An 18,070-nucleotide genomic window follows, 5' to 3' on the forward strand; every position below is an offset into this window, starting at 1 on the left:
ATATCTGTGAGACAATCATGAACCCAGGAGGTTAATGATTTCTCCTGTGTGTGAGAGTCACCTCGGCCGACGCTGTCTGCCCCCGTGTTTGTCTTCGCTGTAGGTTCTGAAGTCAGGCCTATATTTGACTTTTCCTCTCCACGCTTCTCTCCCTCCTTCAGTCACTCTTTCCGGCCTTCAGTACCCTCCTCCCCCCGCCGCTGTCACCATGTGTCGATCTCGCTCCCTCTCCCTTCATGCTGCGTGCGTGAGTGAGACAGAGGAGGACTAAACGGAACCAGAGGTTGTCACAGATTTAAAGAGGAGCCGACTGGAAGGGGGGAAAGTCAGTGAAGAGACTGTGAGGAAGAACAGGCAGGAGACGAGCTTGGGTCCCGGCTCCGTCGGACAGTTGGTTCAGAGTTGTGGAGGGGGAGGGGGAGGATTTTAGGGGGAGGGGTGACTGGGGGATACAGAGGGGAACATGCTGGCTCACTCCTGAAGTGTCAGAGTGTCTGCAGCCAGAAGAGGAATGAGTGCCGTAGCTGGCTGGCTGTTTTGCAGTCCGCTCGGCCGCGGGACATGAGCGCAAAGTGAGGCGCCGCTCATTTGGTCAACCAACACCTTGGGTCGTGCGGATGAGGACTTTCTGGACGGCGACAACAAATCATGGATTCTGACTCGGACTGTCCTTTCAACTACTCCTGGCCTTCTTTTCCCAAGATGAGGATGCGAAGGAAGATGGGAAAGAAAGGTAAATAACACAGTATATGGAGATCCGTCATTGACACGTTACGACTGGTTCACTTTAGTCACAGACACACGAGCGAGTGACAGACGTGTGTGTTTTATGTAGCTCCACGCTCATGTGACTGATGGCAGATGGAGGACTCGGCTGTAAGCGGCGCAACAATAAAGTTAAAATTAGAACGTTCCCATTACGCACTGTGACTCGCAGGCCGCTGCCGCCGCACGCGCGGCCGCGGTGATGTAACCTGAGCGCTGACAGTGCGCTGGGGAATGTCAGATGTTGGCTGGAGGCTGATGGAGTGGGTTCGGGCCCACGCCGCTGTCTGCGTGGACCGACCCCACTGTGGAGCCGCGGGCGGAGGAGGACACGCGGTTTTGTTCAGGTGTCACCTAAAGTTCAGACTCTCGCTCACACATACAGTTTAAAATGAATGCAGCAGCTCTGACGTGAGTTTTACATTTATAAAAGCTCGGTTTATTAACAGTCAACAAGGTGATCATTTCTCTATATGTTTATTATTAAGGTCACAGTGAGTGATGGAGGTTCACTGTATTGTGTTATATGATGGGTCTAATTTTGGCTCTGACCTCATTCGTAAACATGCTTTAGGTGGCTGCCGTGAAGTGGGTTATTGCTGGTGCTTTAACCTGCCTTTAGTCATGGGACACCGAAATGTAATGATTAAAAAAGAGCTCGCTGCTGAGGTGAAAATGGCCGTCGGTGCTCGTTGGGAAGTGAAAAGATGGAGAGAACTGGAGGAAGCTCGAGTTACTGCCATGTCTGTGTCATGGCTCAGCTCCAGTGGTCTGTCCCTCATCGTTCACTGCAAACCTCTGCAAGATTACGCGTGTTATTGCGTCTTAATTGTGATTGGCATCTGCGAACTCTCCCCGAAACGGCAGCGCTGTGAAACCGCTGTGTGGATCCGGGCCGGTTTGGGGGTCGGACTGAAGCGAAGCGCCCCGTTTCACGCGACGGGACGCACCTGTGACGTGTGATTCCAGGTGCCGCGGGTTTATTTCTCCAGCTCCAGGGCTGATGGCTGCCCCCTCCCTCTACCTTCCCCTCCTGGACCTGCCCAGCAGCGTGACGAACCCGAGTGTAAACACCATGGGAGCACACTGTGATGCTTGGACCGGGATGTTTGACTGCAGGTGTCGTAACTCAGAGCGGCTTTGTAGATTTTGGTCGACAGTTGTTTTAATAATTTAAACAGCCTAAACACCAAAGTCAAATAATTACTCCTCTACTTTTATAAGATCATAAATCTGTGTATTGATTTGTTTTCTCCTTTTTTGGCCTCGGCCTGTTATTTTGCCCTGCGTCGAACTCTGTCCAACGCGCCAGACGTTCAGTGTGGCCAGTCTTTTCATAAAGAAGCGGCTTCAAATAAACACGCCTAAGTGTAGGATTGTGTTTGTCTCGGCTGTGTTTTGCCGTCCGGCGTGTGATGGGTGTAAATCTGGAGACGGAGGCCCCGCGCTAGGCCGCCTCCTTCCTCCCCATCCTGCCCTCTGCCATCCCCTCTCTCCCAGGGGTGCGCCTGGGTTGAAGGGTCACCCTCCGTGTTTAACTGCCCTGCTCTGGAAACCTGGCACTGACTGCTGTCTTTGTCTGGCTCTTTGTAGACCTGCAGCCTTCACTTGTTTCTCCTTCTGCCGCTGTTCCAGCGTCTGCTACTGCACGGGGTTGGTTCTCACTTTGGGACGTGCTCTGAATATCACATCGCTCCAAATATACCTTTCCCAGAACAAAACTCCTATACAAATACCCGCGCACGCTGCTCTGGGTTCCGTGGGACCCTTTGAGATGGCAGCCTGCAGACAGGCCCGTCTGTCTCTGCTAGAACTACAGCTTCTCTAGCAGAAAGATTGATTTTGTGCAGCTCTGACTTGTTAGGAATATGAACTCCCTGCTTCTCTGTTATTCCCCCACTTAACTAATGTTAAACACAGATCGCTGCGGCTGACAGTAATGTTCACTGAGGCGGTGTTTATGGGTCAGAGGTGTGTGAGTGATCAGTTCGGGGCAGCCAGCTGTGGTTTTGGACCGGGCCCAGAACCTGAGCTATTAGCTGTCTCTGCTTTCAAACAGCAGTTTGATCGCCGTCCATGATCCGACCCCCTACCTGGGTTCAATGTTGGGCTCAGTCGTACGATACACATTGTACCGTCTACCATAATTCTCACAGGGATCATGGATGTGGATTTTGGTTCTTCTACAGTATAATGTTGTGATGTGGAACGAAGCGGGCCCAGGTGTTCTAACAATAGACCGGCAGGTTCTAAATCTTACAGCTTTCTGATAATTTCAGGCTCTAGTAACAGTTGAGTTGCTGGAGTTATCGTGTGGTCTTGGAGATACTTCAGGTTGATATGGTCTCTGCCTTGACTGTACATGAGTCTAGTTCTTTACATCAGGGATCATCTGGTGTCCTCATCACTGTCTGCTTGACTCCCAGTTGCCTCTCAGATTTATTGGATTCACCGCCCACAGGAAGCATAGCCAATTGTTGGTCTGATTTATTCCCTGTTGCAAATGCTGGACCTCTTTTCTCGTCCTCTGTGGCGCTGGCAGCTTGGAAACTATGGATAAACTATGGATTTGTTTTAATATCTGCTTGGGGGATACAGTGGAGCCAAAGACACGTTTTTGCATTACTGCCATTGTTGTAGACACATCATAAAGTCAGACCTACGTTAGAAGCATAATAATTTAATTAAGGTAATTAGGCCGACTCTCCTGCTAATTGCGTCTGTGTTACTTCCTGTTTAAAATGTGTGTTGTTTTTTTTGTGAGTGCTCAGCAGAATGGGAACTCAGTGCTACTCTTCACACGTTTAACACTGTCACGGCCTGTGAGCAGCTGAGTTATGGTCTGCTTCTGCGTGTTTACTGAGAGGGTGTTGACAGATTAGTTGTAACAAATCACAAGATTTTTTTTTGTCGATTTTTTTGCATCAAAGTATAAAAAGAGTTAATGTAAATATTAAAGGATTATGTTAATTCCAGTGCAAAAGCTTTCTTTTCAGGAATTAATTCTTGGCTGAGGAAACTGTAGTTGGCTGTTGTTCTGGAGATTTGCTCAGCTGTTCTTAAAATTGATATTTGTTGTCAGTTTATTTAGAGCCGTGCATCATTGGAATTGTACAGTGTTTTTTCTTCCTTTTTGGTTTAATGTTTTGAATCTTAGCACTTCTGCACAACTTGGTTTTAGTTGAATGTCATCCCATTCTGCAAACACATTTAAACCATACTCTGCTGTGTTCCTCAAAGGTTTGCTGAAGTGAAGCGTCTTTCCAATGTTTTGTTGTGCAGAAGGTGTGTTTTGTGCAGAGCAACATCCCAGAGGAGCCGTGTGTGTTCTCTGAACTTTACCAGCAGAACCAGGATACAGCTCACAGTGGCTCCACTGTGTTGAGAGGGTTCCTGTCAATGCTACTGTGTGCTCACCGCTAGATGTTTCCACCCACTCGCTGCGTTTAAGCCAGGGTGGAGAAGAAACATGCCTCCAAATGCCTACTTCACTTACAACACTGTGTGTGTGTGTGTGTGTGCGTGTGTGCGTGTGTGTGTGTGTGTGTGTGTGTGTGTGTGTGTGTGTGTGTGTGTGTGTGTGTGCGTGTGCAGACAAACAGGCCCATGCGGAGCCTCTCGCTCCAGAACAATGACATTCAGCTGCCCAGGATGTCTATGTCACTTCCTGTGTTTGTGAGGAGATATTTGTTGTTACTGTGGAAACCAGATGTAATATTGAAATATCCACCCCCCCCCCTCTCTGTGGCTTCATGGCTCCTTCTAGATAAAAACCAGTCCGTGAGGGAGAGCCAGACTTTGTCCCCGACGTTGGCTGCAGCTGCCAGGCTGTCGGCGATGATCCACGGCAAAGACCGGGTGTTTGCCAATGCCATGCTGGTGGACCAGGTGAGTGTGGCTGTGGTTTACACTGTGACAATACAAGCTAGAAGTCACTAGTGGACTGATTTACCCTTCATTGCCTTCGCTTTCTGCCAGGTGGATGGTGCTGACATTAAATACCACTGTCCCGAGGAGGAGGAGGCGACTCATGGCTCCGGTGCTGGCAGCCCGTGCTGGGACTCCCTCTCCATGACTTCTCCTGACTCAGGGAACTGCTCCTTCCAGCCATCCTCGCCCCACAGCGGAGAGAGGGGGTTCCCTTCTCCGTCTGCTATCGCCTCATCTTTTCCTTCCTCCCCCCCAGCCTCCGCCTTTCGTTTGTTCGAAGGAGCCCAGCGGCGTCAGGCGCAGTCTCATCCACCAGGTTCTCCTGCTCTGACCCGCAGAGGATACAGCTTGACGGAGACGAGCCAGGCCTTGAGGTTGGACGCTATTGCTTTTAATTATCTGATTTCTAAAAAGGGGACTCTAAGTGCCAGCTATTAAAATAATCCTTTAAATAATTATTTCTTTTATGTATTTTTTTATTAATAAGATTTTTCATGTAAAAAATGTTCAGCACCCATTTGTTAAGGAAATTATTAAGAATTCTACACATTCAGGGACTAACTCGGTCTAATATCATCGGTTTTGAGGCTGAGTGCAGTGAGCAAACTCACTGAAGGTGCGGAAAGTGACAGGAAGCCTGGACACAATTGAGCTGTTTGTGTGTAGCTGTTGCTGTAAATTCCTTCCAGTTTCCTCAGTGCTGCACTATCGTCTGTATTAGGACAGAAGATTAGAAAGGGCTGCATGCTTCGAGCTTGATTTGGACAGTTTTGAGTTTCTATTAGTAGAAAGTATTGCAGTTCGGCTTCATGTTTGTCTACTTCTGGGTTCTGTGGTACCAGGACTTTTGACAGTTAGTAGAAAGTCTTACTTTGTTTCTATCCTACTTTAGGAATTGATGAATATATCATAAGCAGGAGCAGCTAAACTGTGCGTGGCTGTGTTTGTGTGTAATTAGTCCTAGCGTTGAGTGTGACAGCGGAGAGGAGGACGTACTTGGACATTCCTACCCCTGCTCATCGTTAAAGCAGCGCTCCATCCTGCAGCTTGGCGCCGGAGAGGAGAGGGACTCCTTTGACACCTCACCAGATTTTAGCAGCACGCACAGGTCCACTAAGGTAAGAGGTCCAGCACCAGCAGCTCACGTCACGCATTCGCCAGCGTTTACGCACGTGTCAAATACCTCAGGGTACTGAGTACCTTCTATGCAGCCAGTCTTTTTTCCCCTGATGTCTTACTGCTGATTTGATTTCTCACCCAGACCTCGGAGGAAGCTGAGGGTCGCCTGCGCTCCTACTCCTACTCCTCCCCCAAAGCGAAGTCGTCACGGCCGCTGCTAAACCGAGATGCAGCACTCACTGACCTGGCAGAGGGTAGGTGAACTTTGACCCCCGTGCCCTGTAACCATTCTGTTCCCAGGAGTCAGCTGAATGGACACATGTGCCACATGTCTAACAGGAGGAAGACCAGACAGGTGTCATAAATTAAGTGTTTTTGGAGTCAGCTACGCTACAGTGCTCTCTACTCTGTGAGTGAGAGCACAGCTTTAACCCATGCTTTGCCCTGTGTAGATGGTGCACTCGGCAGCGGCCGCTCTCTCCTTCAAGCATTGTTTCTCTTTAAATCCTTTTCTCACCTCAGCCAAGTTAGTAAGTACAGCACAGCTTCAAACCGGCAGCTCCGGAGCTCCAGCTGCATGTCAGCGTGGGGATTTCACTCTTTCTGGTGAATCATTGGAATCAATGGTACATTTGGTTAACCCTTCCATGGCCCACTACCAAACATAATATGGAATAATTGATGAAAATTCTAACTGTTTTTATTAATGTTGTGAAAAGTGAAATTCTATTCTGTTGTGTTTTCGTGAGCTGAGCTTCTCAGACATCTTGGTTACAAAACAATGCTGTCGTTTTGTGGCGTGTGTGGTCCTCATCGCATCCAAGACACAATTCACTGTCTCAGTGAAGAACATATCCAATAATTGAATTCCTAGATTATCAAACGCAGATGTTGAAGCTAAAACGTCTTCCCTGGTAATAAAACATCATCACTCATCCAAAATTCCCATTTTTCTTGTACAATAAACTGACAAATGGGTCTGAAGCTTTAAGATTTTAATTTCCCCAGGCATGTTAATGTCTTTTCTGCATTACTCTCGCACATCATTTGAAGGAGGGCTTAATTCTGCCCGTTCTGTTTTGCTTCCATTTGGATGGTTCGTACTTTTCCGTCTTCACTGTCGTCTGTTTTTCTGGGCAAATCATGTTTGTGGTGTTTCTTCTTTCTCTGCAGGGGTTTTCTGGTTTCAGACATTTTCTTGTATTTGGTCTTATTTCTGATTTGGGTTCATGGCGTTTAAACCACTCGGTTGATTATATTAAAATCCATGTACATGTTTTCAGCTTTATTAACATATGGGTCATATGGGTTTACTCAGTTGCATGTTCTTCTTACAGAGCAGAGAGGCTTCAGCCTGACTGAGACCCCCAGAGAGAAGAGGTAAAACCTGTTTGTCAGTTCATGAATGTAGGCAAGCGCCACTCAGCTGTGCAGGTTCCTGCTCACATGTTGCTCCTTTTTAAGGCATCAGTGCTGAACAGTGGTTAGACACTGGCTCAGCGTGTGTATATGTGTATATGTGCATATGTATCTGCACCGTCAACCCTGTGGTTAGGGTCTGAGCGTGCAGGATGGGACATATTTCTTGTTGCAGGGTCAGACTAGACTAACTTTGAGGAAACCAAGACATGTCTTTCCCAGACCCTACAATCATCCAGCTTAATTTTCCCAACCACAATGAAAATGTCTATATCATACAATGTATTTTCAGTTTGCATTGCATTTTGTTTCTTTTATTTGCTTTGCATCATCTAACAGATTTTTCTTATTTTCTTATCATTTTATAAATGTCACAAACCATATTAATTAATTTCATTACATTTATCATATGCTAATAACCCTGCATTTCTAACTGAGGAAACATTATAGAAGATCATGTTAGACAACACAATTGTCATATTATATCATCAGATTATTGCATTAGAATAGATTATTTGTATTAAACTATTTAATTTCAGCCTGCTCTGACAAATCAACTACAGCCCATTCAGCAAAATATTTGTATTCAACCAACATGTGTGAGTTGGAAGCAAATATTTCCATTCACTTAACATGATTTAATCTCATAGACCTTGTTGACGAGCTACAATTAGACAAGGTTATTCTTTTTTTATGAGTTATTACTGTGGAGCCCTTTGTTGGGCGTTTGCTAATACAGAACCTATTTCCCAAAAAGCTGGGAACGGTGATATGCCAATTCACTAGAACTATTAACTGTTTGGTTCTGAAAATTGCTTCAGTGTTTTTACTGCTCAAAAATTAAGATATTTCGTAAGTATAAGCAAATGCAACACACGTAATACAGTTCACTGCTTTACTGTCTTGGAATCAGACTCGTCCGTGGTTCATCTTATTGCTCAGCATAAGACAGTCTGATATACACAAAATGTGCGTCTGCAACGTCTGCATCAGTGCCCACAACATGGGCCATCCATGCAAAGAGGGGTATTAAAGGTACAGGTCGGGGGATATTTTAGCCCATGCTACAATAAAGTGGGTTCACAGACAGAAGGCCTGCCTGCAGTCAGGATTATCAGCTTTATCCTGTTTCCTAATGACGCACACAAAGAGAAGCATTAGACAATGGTGAACACAGACTGGTGATCTCCAGCAACAATGGGCAAATATTACACTTACACAGTTAGGCTTCCAAGGTCCATGGCACTGTAATTAAAAGACATGATATAACAGAGGTCAAAGTGCTGCTCTGGTGGCAACATCAACCTAAGAATACCCTAAACACAATACAGTTACAGTAAGTTGGTCAGTGAAAACACTGAAAGCGGAGCTTTATGTACAGTCTGAGGTAAATTTACTGTCTGAGATAAATAAATATTCTACATGTAACACTTATATAACACTTCATTCATGTTCACATTCAACACTTCGAAACGGTTCCTAGACTCTAATCGTAGACACTATACATATCTGTATGACAGTTTCAGTCTCCTGACGAGCTGAGACACAACAACCTGGTCTGAGGTGTGTTATATCCATACAGGGTTTTGGGTTTCCGTAAACGGGCCCAGTCAGCAGAAGAGGAGGGCAGCGCATCACTTGAACACCTCACCCTCACAGAGTTCCTCAAAGAGTATGTTTCCACAGAACGCCATCACAGCCATGCATGCGTGGCTTGAACCATTATAACCCCATCTCTTAGTGCATCGACTAACACGCAGATTCTCGTCATCTGTACTGATATGAATGTAAATTACATTAGCGTTTGTAATGTCAGTACGGTCCGAAAGCCTGACACCACTTGGAAAATGTGATATTTACATGGGAGGATGGACTCAGATCTCTAACAGTCTGGATAAATATGCATAAAAAAGAGTATAAACTGCTTCTAGGTCAGGAATTATATTTATGTAAATTTCTAAATGTACTTGACAGAACGCATTTAGATAATACTAGTAGGATTTGATCTACTCATCAGAAGCTTATGTGAGTTAACCACTGTGCAGGGTTTGTTCCCCTGGTATAAATATGACTGTGACTCATGTTTCCAGCAAAACATTGCTTACTGGGCAGCATTGTTGTGGGAAGTACGTAAGTAAAAGTGCCAGGAGGCAGACTGTTGTTCTAAGAGGAGCTTTAACAAATCATGGCTCGACGTGAGCTTCTTAGTGGAGAGTACACGGATCTGAAATGATTTGTACAGTCTGTGGAATCAAGACAACCACATGGGCCCAGGCCATCACAGGGTGGTCAGCACATCCAATGGATGAATCTGTTTTTACAGATACGAAGAATCCTTCCTAACACAAACGTCCACCAGTGTTAAAACCTGGTTAGAGGCTATGTCAGATTTACATGGAAATATCACATTTTGTTGGGTTTTCATCTTTTTGGACCTGGAGCAACTTTGATGCGAAACTGCATGCCTTTCTCTGTCATTGTTACCTTTCAACTAGAACGTCTGATGTAGCTACTTTAATTTGTTGTAAATAGTTGACACATTATTAATTGCAACTTGCCAAGGTCATACTATAAATAGCACCCACTAGAATCCATAGTGACTTCCAAGCATGCCAAGTATGTCGTTAGGAGTAATAATCTGTAGAGCGGGGGTCCTGGAAGACTGTCTGGACACTCTTACATTCCAGCATGACACCAGTGTACCTGACTCTTCAGGTCCTCAGTCTATGAAAGGTGCTAAGACAATGATTCATAAAGCGTGAGCATGCTGGGCTTGAAGGTCATCTACTACTCAAAGTTAGTTGTGATGATTGCTGATTAAAATGTTCACACTGACACAGGATCGAGGATGAGGAGTGGGATAAATACATAATCCCATCAAAGGTCGAGTCAGAGAAGTACAAGGTCAGCCGGACATTCAGCTTCCTCAAGAGCAGGATGTCCAGCACTCGCAGCAAGACCAAGGTGAGGCCTCCGCTCCGGTGGGGAATGTGATGAGTGCGGGCTCAGGTTTGAATGAATGGCACGATTAACAGGAGTTCAGCCTTATAATGAAGATGTCACAGCTGAAAGGCCTGCAGTGAAAGGTTTACCAGCTCTCAGACAGGCCAGCTCAGAATTCCTGGGCTGGGGAGCCATTGTCTGTGTACATTGCCTTTATTTGGCGAAGGAGAATTTTCTCCCCCCGCAGGTCTTAGCAACAGGACACAGTGAAAATATCCTGTTATATAATGCGTGGATAGACCCCCCTCGACACAGCATGAGGAACCAAAACACATTCCATAGTATATTCTCAAAGACGAGCGTGCGTTCAGGAGCATGTGTGCACTGCTGCACTGCGCTGCACAGTTTGCTAATAAAATAAGCCGTGAACTATCACACACATACACGGAGGAATCCCCCATAATGCCCCCCAACGATACAGCACCAGCACAGGGGACGTCCCCGTGGACCTTAGCAAAGTAAACACATCTGAGGCCCCTCCATCACCAGTTCAACAGGTGTGCTTCAGCCAGATGACCGCTCTCCTCTTTGCTGACTAAGTTCCATAAATGTCTCGTGAATATTAAATACTTAGAAGTTGTGTTTCAGGTGAAGGGGAAGGAGCTGAAGGAGGGCAGGGACAAAGCCGGAGTCCCCAGCGGGCACCAGTTTGCTCCCGTGTCTCCATCGGGGCCTGCTCTTTGTGTGGCCTGTGATAAGTCTGTTTCTGGGAAGGAGCTAGTCCAGTGCTCCAGTAAGTATTATACTGTCAGGACTGTTGTTGTTCTACGTCCTGCGGTGGCTGCACTGTTTAGCGTTTGTGTAAATCTCTTTGCACGTGCCGTCTTTATGTTTTGTTTAGTCGAGCCCATGAAGATTCAGTTTTCTGCCACGTACTCCAAAAGTTGAGCGTGAGAAGCGCGAGGCTTCTGGACAATTTAGTTTGATCTCAGCTAGTTGAATTAAGGGGGGTTTCATCTGCCTGTGTCTGCAGACTGTTTCCTGAACGTCCATAAAAGCTGCAGAGAGGCCGTCGCAGCCTGTGGAAAGGTAACGACCAACTGCTCAAATGTCAAATTCCCTCCGAAGTTTACAATCACAGAGCAAAGTCACTGCTGGAGTTATCCTGTGTTTTCCTTGTTTTTGTCAGGTGTCATTCTAAAGGCAGACTCGGGCTTGTTGCGTGGTTCCATGAGTCAAACATCCCCCAGGGGGTTGGTTTTCCAGAGTTAGACACGCACCGCATCAGTTACACGCATAAACTGGAGTCATTGTACCTGTCAACTGGTGGTTTACTGTCAAGCCTTCTGCAATCAAAAAAAATGGGATCCCAGTCTGACTAAAGCAGCTTGAGCTTCGTGAACTACACAGAGAAAGGATCTAATGTTTAATAGATAGACGTGTTGTCCTCAGCAGCCTTACTCGGGCTCATCTTGACTGGGCTGTTCCCTGGTTCCAGCTTGAGATCTGTTAGATAACATTAATTCACTTAAACTTCATAAGCCAACATCTGGACACAGATTTAGACGTTGCCTGCCAACATTAATAGGCAACTGGAACCTATTTGAGTTCCTGATGCCAGTGTAACATTATCATTTTGTTTAGAAATGTGTAGATTCATCGAGGTCAGATTCAGTTCTGTGTATTCAGTTTGTGTTCTAGTTGTGGTTCTGCCACATTGGCCTCAGCTGCTTCAGCTTTTGGACATTCATTTTAAAACTGTCTCCCTAAATATTGTAAGTACTATACTCCATCATGCCGTATGATCTTTTGGGGTTATCAGAACCCTGTTGGGAAACGTTATAAGTCTCTCGCTGTCAGCTGAGCGTGTCTGTGATTGGAGACGCGTGCTGTGTGGTGGCAACATTTCCACTTCAGATCCGGCTTTTGTTTTGGGCCATTCTTTCGGTCTCTCCTTGCGCTGTGATGAAGGCAGCGCGCCAAAAAAAGGACTCAGTTGCTAACGTCGAGGCCAGTTCGGCGGCGGTGGACGTGCAGGAAGAGTAAATTCCAACACTTGGCGACTGAGGAACTCCTGGAATGTTTGGAACATCACATAGTTCTGACGTGTAGCAGGGGGATCTGAGGGGGTCTGTTTTGTGTCGAGGCATAAATTAACTCCAGTATTGACTCTACAGAAACTGAAACACTGAAACCACAACAGCTTCGTATTTAAAGCAAAAACACTATGATTTACATCTGGCGATGTTAATATGATTATGTCTTTCCCACAGAAACCGCAGGAGAGGAATGTATTGCAGATGAAAAGCAAGACAGCGTCTCTCCCACAGAGTGAGTCAGGAATTACAACATGTCTCGCCTCTTCCTCTCTTTCATACGGTCCTCCCTCTGCCTTTGTTTCAGCGTTCACCTGTCCTCCCTAGTTTCTCCTGTAATACATTAAGTGAGCTATTGTTCCCCACCCCCACTTTTCCTGGTAAGATGTTACTCTTTAATCCAGCTCAGTGGGAGACCTGCCCTGGATTGTGTTTATGTTTTTAATTGTACTCAAGTGCTGTACCAAGGCTGAGTAGGTCTCCCTCACTAATGCGACTCTTTTATTAGTTAATGTGAATATTTTGTGTCGTCGCTGTTTGATGTTTGACAGGTGTCGTGTCGAACAGTTAACTTCACGCCACGAGTACAAGGTTCACAACAACAATGTTGAAAAGCTAAAAATGCAGACCTCCTCACAGCTAATCCAATAACCGCCGATGTTCAAGACATAAGCATAACATCTAGACTCCAAAACAAAAGTCTTCTTTTGGAAAATGGGAAAATCTCCAAGTTGTGACATATCTCTGCTGATTTCTTCTTCAGACTCGGGGAAAGACAACGCTCCAGCCGCCTTTTTCTCTCCTTCCTCTTCCTCACTTCCAGTCATGGCGAGGGAGAAGAGAGAAACAGTCACCCCTCTGCCCAAAAGCCTCTCCATTTCCATCGACAACAGGTTGGATGGCTAAACCTTACATTTAAATACCAGCGGCAGGAGACTTTACCTGCAAATAAAAGAGGTTTGCTTCTCCAAACACATAATTCATTCTTCCTCTGCAGGCAACTGGGTGATGCTGCTGATGGAGAGTGCTCTGTGACTGCTTGCACTAACTCATCGGTGTCTGATGAAGGAACGCCGGTCACAACGGCTCCCCAGTCCGTCGAGGCCCCGATCCCAGCACAGGGTGAGAGCAGCGCGCGTGCTTTGTCCGGCTGTGGAGTCCAGGGGCTGAGAATTCTGCCATCGTTCATTGATTGTGTGTGGTCACAGAGGCTGTTGACGCTTCTTTGTGGAGCGACTTGTCTGCTGACCTGCTGGGACTCGAGGCAGAGTCGTGGAGCGTGGCGGTCCGTGCAGACTTTTGCCGGCAGCAGGACAGGCACACCATCAAGCGACAGGATGTTATTTATGGTCGGTCAAGTCTTTTTTTTTCTCTGAGGATTATTTTCAGCCTCTACGAACCATTTGCCAATCCAAACATCTTCTGTTTCACCTGAGAGTTCAGTGCTCATGATCTGTTACTGGGTTTTGTCACAGAGCTGATGCAGACGGAGCTGCACCACATCCAAACACTAACAGTCATGTCGGAGGTGTTCAGGAGAGGCATGTTGGAGGAGCTGCAACTGGACTGGGACTGCGTGGCCCGCATTTTCCCCTGCTTGGACCCCCTGCTGCTCTTCCACAGGAACCTTTTTGCATCGCTGCAGGAGCGCAGACAGGCTGCGACTCAGCCTGACAACCCCCAGAATTACCTCATCCATCGGATTGGAGATATACTGCTTCAGCAGGTGGGTGGAGATGGACTCACACACGCGAACTCACGCGGATGCATGTCTGTATGGAGCATGACGGTCTGACTCTCAGTTCTCAGATGAAAACGCTGAGAAGATGAAGCAGGTGTATGGGGAGTTCTGCAGTCATCACACCGAGGCAGTCAATATGTTCAAAGAACTTCAGCAACAGAACAAAAAACTTCAAAACTTTGTCAGGGTAAGTGTCTGCTCCCAGACCTCAGGCTCCTGAAGTCCAGGCTTTTCACAGCAAAATGCATTGGTGATGCATGTTCTGATTTCCATTTTTACTCGCAGCAACAGAGCAATAACTCTCTGGTCAGACGGAGGGAGGTGCCTGAGTTCATTCTGCTGGTCACTCAGCGCATCACCAAGTATCCAGTGCTGCTGGAGAGGATATTAAAGTATACTCAGGGTAGGTCAGAACTGGAAATATTTGGGGATCCTAATGATGATCACATGTGCAACGAATAACAAATCAAGAGGTTATTTCCTGTTTTCTCCATCAGTTTTCCATTCTCAATACTAAAATAATTGCTCTTCACAGAAGGGAGTCGGGAATACACAGACTTGTCTAGTGCTCTGGCTCAGATTCGCAAAGTCATCGCTGAAGTGGATCTGACTGTGAGTAAGTACGAGAGGTGTCAGGAGCTTCAGGAAGTGCTCGCGCGGCTGGAGATCAAGAGCTTTGCTAAGCTAAAGAATGGCAAAGTGTTTCGCAAGCAGGACTTAGACTGCAAACACAGGAACCTGCAGCATAAAGGACTGGTCTACTGGAAAACTGCCACGGGACGTTTGAAAGGTGCACATCAGCATCTATGCCACCGGACCTTTGACCTATGAGGCGACTAATCCTCACGTGTTTCTGCTCATCTGTTTTTAGATACTTTGGCGCTCCTTCTGACAGACGTTCTGGTTTTCTTACAAGAGAAGGACCAGCGCTTCATATTTGCTGCCGTGGTAAGCCTGAACCCAAATAACACTTTAATTACCTTGTCCGGCTGACTTCATCTGTGAACCATTCGTTATGGGCTTCATGCATTCTTCCAGGACCAGAAGCCTCCAGTAATCCCTCTGCAAAAGCTCATTGTTAGAGAGGTGGCCAATGAGGAGAGAGGGATGTTTCTTATCTCGGCCTCCTCAGTGGGACCAGAGATGTATGAGGTTCATACCACCACCAGAGAGGAGAGGAATGCGTGGATGAAACACATACGACAAGCCGTAGAGAGGTGTGTGTGAACCCAAGCCTGCGCTGGTGTGTTAGGTGTATGTTATTACCCTTATCTCATCCACTGCTCCACCTGGCAGTTGTCCCGAGGAAGAGGAGGAGGAGGAGCAGAGTGCTGAGACGGAGGAGGCCAGGCGAGCTGCAGAAGTGCGAGTTCAGAAGGTCGCCAGGCTCCAAGGTCAGAAACCGTGCGGCCTCACTGAAGGTGCGTGTGGGGAAAATATGGAAGTCATCAGAAAGCGCTCATTTCCGCGCGTGTTCGTGCAGAGACACTGTTGTGCCAGGACCAGCGGATCTGCAGCAGTCTGGAGGAGAAGCTACAGCTGTACGCCGAGCTCACCGAGTTAACCCTCGGCTCTCCAGAGCCTTCGCCACGTCGCCACCTGCTGGTGCAAGCGGAGGCAGACGGCGAAGCGCAGAGACAGGCCTCGTCGCTGCTCACAGCTGCACTCAGGGAAGGTGGGCTACTGTTCATCAGCATGATGCTGCAGTCACAGTTAACGCTCACAAGCCTCTGACTAGACACCGACTAATGAAATATAAAATTATACATATTTAGAAATGAGTAAACAATGGCTGCATCCTATTTGGACCTGTAATAGTCACGTTTAGGTGAATGAGTGCATCTGCCTCTTGCGGTTTGTGACAGGGACAGTATTTTCTTCCTCTGCAGCGGAGAATCTCATCAGCATCCTTCAGGCCCCCGACAGCCTTTGTGTAAGTCAGAGTTCTCCTGTCCAAGGACCAGAGTGCCTCAGCTACAACAGCCACGGCAGCAGCATCCAGGAGTCTCCCTCTGAGCGTAAGTCAGTTCGAAGTGTTGCGTTTCTTTGGCTGCTGACTTGCTGCTGCTGCTTTGTGACGTCCATGAAGCGCTCCTGCTTGTTTCCTTCTTCTTCAGCGGACTACCTAAGCACGCTCAGCATGAGCTCCACCTCCCTTGGGTCAGACAGTGAGTTGACCGGGTTCGACAGTGTGCTGTGGAGCTCCGCGGTGGAGCTGAGAAGAGGAGACACCAAAGCAACGCTGTTAAAGGTTCGACCACCGTCCTGTAGCTGCTGATGAGACTGTAGTGACATCACAATGCTGTTCTCCTGTAATGACACTTTGTTCTGTAGGCGACGGAAAGCGTTCAGAACCTGACTCAACTTCTTTATAGTCTTCAGGTGAGACAGTTGTGGTATTTGGTATTTAAAGACAAAAACAGACCCTGATTTAATCAAATGGATTTAAATGCACAGCATTTTCAATTTCATGGATGAGGCCTGTAGATGATGTCATGTCTTTGTGTTTATAGGCAGCGGTGACCCTCCAGGACAGCTGCTATGAAGTCCAGAGACTTCTTCTCCAGGAGAGAGAAAGACCTCAGCTCCGAACACTGACTTCCCTTCAGAGCAGCCTGGTACCAGACACATAACATGTTTTTTACAGCTATTTCTCAAAATTTAAAACATTCCGTTGAGCCACGGTGACGTATAATGTCTAAAAGGAGCTTGTGCTGTTTTCCAGGAGCCGGAAAAGCAGAGGAGCTTTGATAAGAAGAAAGAGGAAGTAGAAAAGAAGGGTTTAGAGCGGAAGAAGGAGGAGGCAGATGAGGTTCAGAAACTTCAGGTGAAGCTGAAACAGGAGCAGCAGCGCTGGGAGAAAGAGTGCGTGGCCAGAGACAGACAACAGGTGAACCTCACGCTGACACTCAGACTTTCCTGCCCGTGTTACGCAAGTTTAACCTTATGGTGACCTGGATAGTAACCTAGGCAACCAGTGGCCGCAGCGACACTGAAGCAACCTGTCTTTCATCTGTGAAAATTTCCAGTGTTAAAACATCAAAATAGAAGCAGTGAACTCAAAGGTTACTATTAATATTTCAAAAAGTACCGAGTCTGTGGTTGAGATCAGTTTTAATCTGGTGCTGCAGCTGCAGCTTCCTTTTGATCTCAGTGGTTCTGTGTGAACAAATTCCTATTACCAAGTGTAACAAATACAGTAGATACATGCATTCCTAAGAGCAATCACAGTTTGTATGTGCACTGTTGAGTTCAGCCTCAGCTTCTGTGCCGTTCCACTGACGTGCGCGGGTCTCGCGCCTTTGCAGAGCGAGCAGGAGAGCGCGCTGGGGCAGCGGGAGCAGCACTGCCTGCTGGAGGCCGAGCGGCTGCGCTGCGAGCGCGAGGAGCTGGAGGCGCAGCTGCAGGAGTACCGGCACAATCTGGACAGACTGAGGGAGGGCCAGAGGAGTGTGGAGATGGAGAAGGAGAAGATCGAAGCCGAGCAGAGGCTGCTGCAGAGCTGGAGACACGGCCGCCAGAGCAGCCTGCCTGTGGCTTTACCGCTGGAGAAGGTACAATACGCCGCAAAGAGCGGTGGAGGCGCGTTGGAGGAGCTCTGAGCTAATTAACTGGTTTGCCTTTCCAGGTTTCCACACACAGCCGCTCCGGCAGCCTGGATGGGAACTGTCCAGCCTACCAGAACGAGGCCGCCTTCCTTTCTTCCCTCCAGCAGAATCACCTGCACCCGCCAGCCAACAACATCCAGCACCAGCGCCTGCTGTCGGCGCCGTGGGCCAAGGACCGCGGCGCCCTGCACGGCACCGGCTACACCACTGACCTTGGCCTCAGTGCCAACCTTTACAACAGCCTCAACACCCTGCTGAGCCAGACGCACGGCAAACAGCCCCCGGACGCCCTGCCGTACCCCAACTACAGCGGCGGCCACGGCTGCGCTCTGCACCCGTTCAGCAGCAGGGTCCCTGCGCCGCCGCCGGGGACGAACATCAGTAAGAGCGCTTAGATCTACACATAAGAAACCATACGCGACTCTAAGACGCCACAGGTTGTTTCAGGG

General features: G+C 47.5%; 1 protein-coding gene across 8 annotated transcripts in view; it reads left to right on the forward strand.

Moving 5' to 3' along the window:
• The window catches only part of LOC114862306 (rho guanine nucleotide exchange factor 28-like), a 29,075-nt gene that overhangs the window by 9,974 nt on the left and 1,031 nt on the right, over window positions 1-18,070 (forward strand). For 3 of the 8 annotated variants that reach the window (XM_055511330.1, XM_055511328.1, XM_055511329.1), the window contains 29 exons: window positions 4,532-4,653; window positions 4,744-5,069; window positions 5,654-5,813; window positions 5,957-6,068; window positions 6,267-6,344; window positions 7,152-7,194; window positions 8,816-8,905; window positions 10,074-10,197; window positions 10,825-10,969; window positions 11,210-11,265; window positions 12,450-12,507; window positions 13,036-13,165; window positions 13,270-13,394; window positions 13,481-13,621; window positions 13,748-13,998; window positions 14,075-14,200; window positions 14,299-14,416; window positions 14,549-14,803; window positions 14,885-14,961; window positions 15,052-15,230; window positions 15,310-15,407; window positions 15,497-15,688; window positions 15,903-16,031; window positions 16,131-16,264; window positions 16,348-16,395; window positions 16,527-16,631; window positions 16,739-16,903; window positions 17,322-17,567; window positions 17,642-18,002. In XM_055511330.1, the coding sequence (XP_055367305.1) occupies window positions 4,532-4,653; window positions 4,744-5,069; window positions 5,654-5,813; window positions 5,957-6,068; window positions 6,267-6,344; window positions 7,152-7,194; window positions 8,816-8,905; window positions 10,074-10,197; window positions 10,825-10,969; window positions 11,210-11,265; window positions 12,450-12,507; window positions 13,036-13,165; window positions 13,270-13,394; window positions 13,481-13,621; window positions 13,748-13,998; window positions 14,075-14,200; window positions 14,299-14,416; window positions 14,549-14,803; window positions 14,885-14,961; window positions 15,052-15,230; window positions 15,310-15,407; window positions 15,497-15,688; window positions 15,903-16,031; window positions 16,131-16,264; window positions 16,348-16,395; window positions 16,527-16,631; window positions 16,739-16,903; window positions 17,322-17,567; window positions 17,642-18,002 (4,194 nt within the window). Of the gene's footprint in view, window positions 1-473; window positions 734-4,531; window positions 4,654-4,743; window positions 5,070-5,653; window positions 5,814-5,956; window positions 6,069-6,266; window positions 6,345-7,151; window positions 7,195-8,815; window positions 8,906-10,073; window positions 10,198-10,824; window positions 10,970-11,209; window positions 11,266-12,449; window positions 12,508-13,035; window positions 13,166-13,269; window positions 13,395-13,480; window positions 13,622-13,747; window positions 13,999-14,074; window positions 14,201-14,298; window positions 14,417-14,548; window positions 14,804-14,884; window positions 14,962-15,051; window positions 15,231-15,309; window positions 15,408-15,496; window positions 15,689-15,902; window positions 16,032-16,130; window positions 16,265-16,347; window positions 16,396-16,526; window positions 16,632-16,738; window positions 16,904-17,321; window positions 17,568-17,641; window positions 18,003-18,070 lie in introns of those variants that run through there. The other 5 variants (XM_055511333.1, XM_055511334.1, XM_055511332.1 and 2 more) reach the window with 5 other exon arrangements.

The sequence above is a fragment of the Betta splendens genome, chromosome 9 (genome assembly GCF_900634795.4).
Source record: "Betta splendens chromosome 9, fBetSpl5.4, whole genome shotgun sequence".
Lineage (NCBI taxonomy): Eukaryota > Metazoa > Chordata > Actinopteri > Anabantiformes > Osphronemidae > Betta > Betta splendens.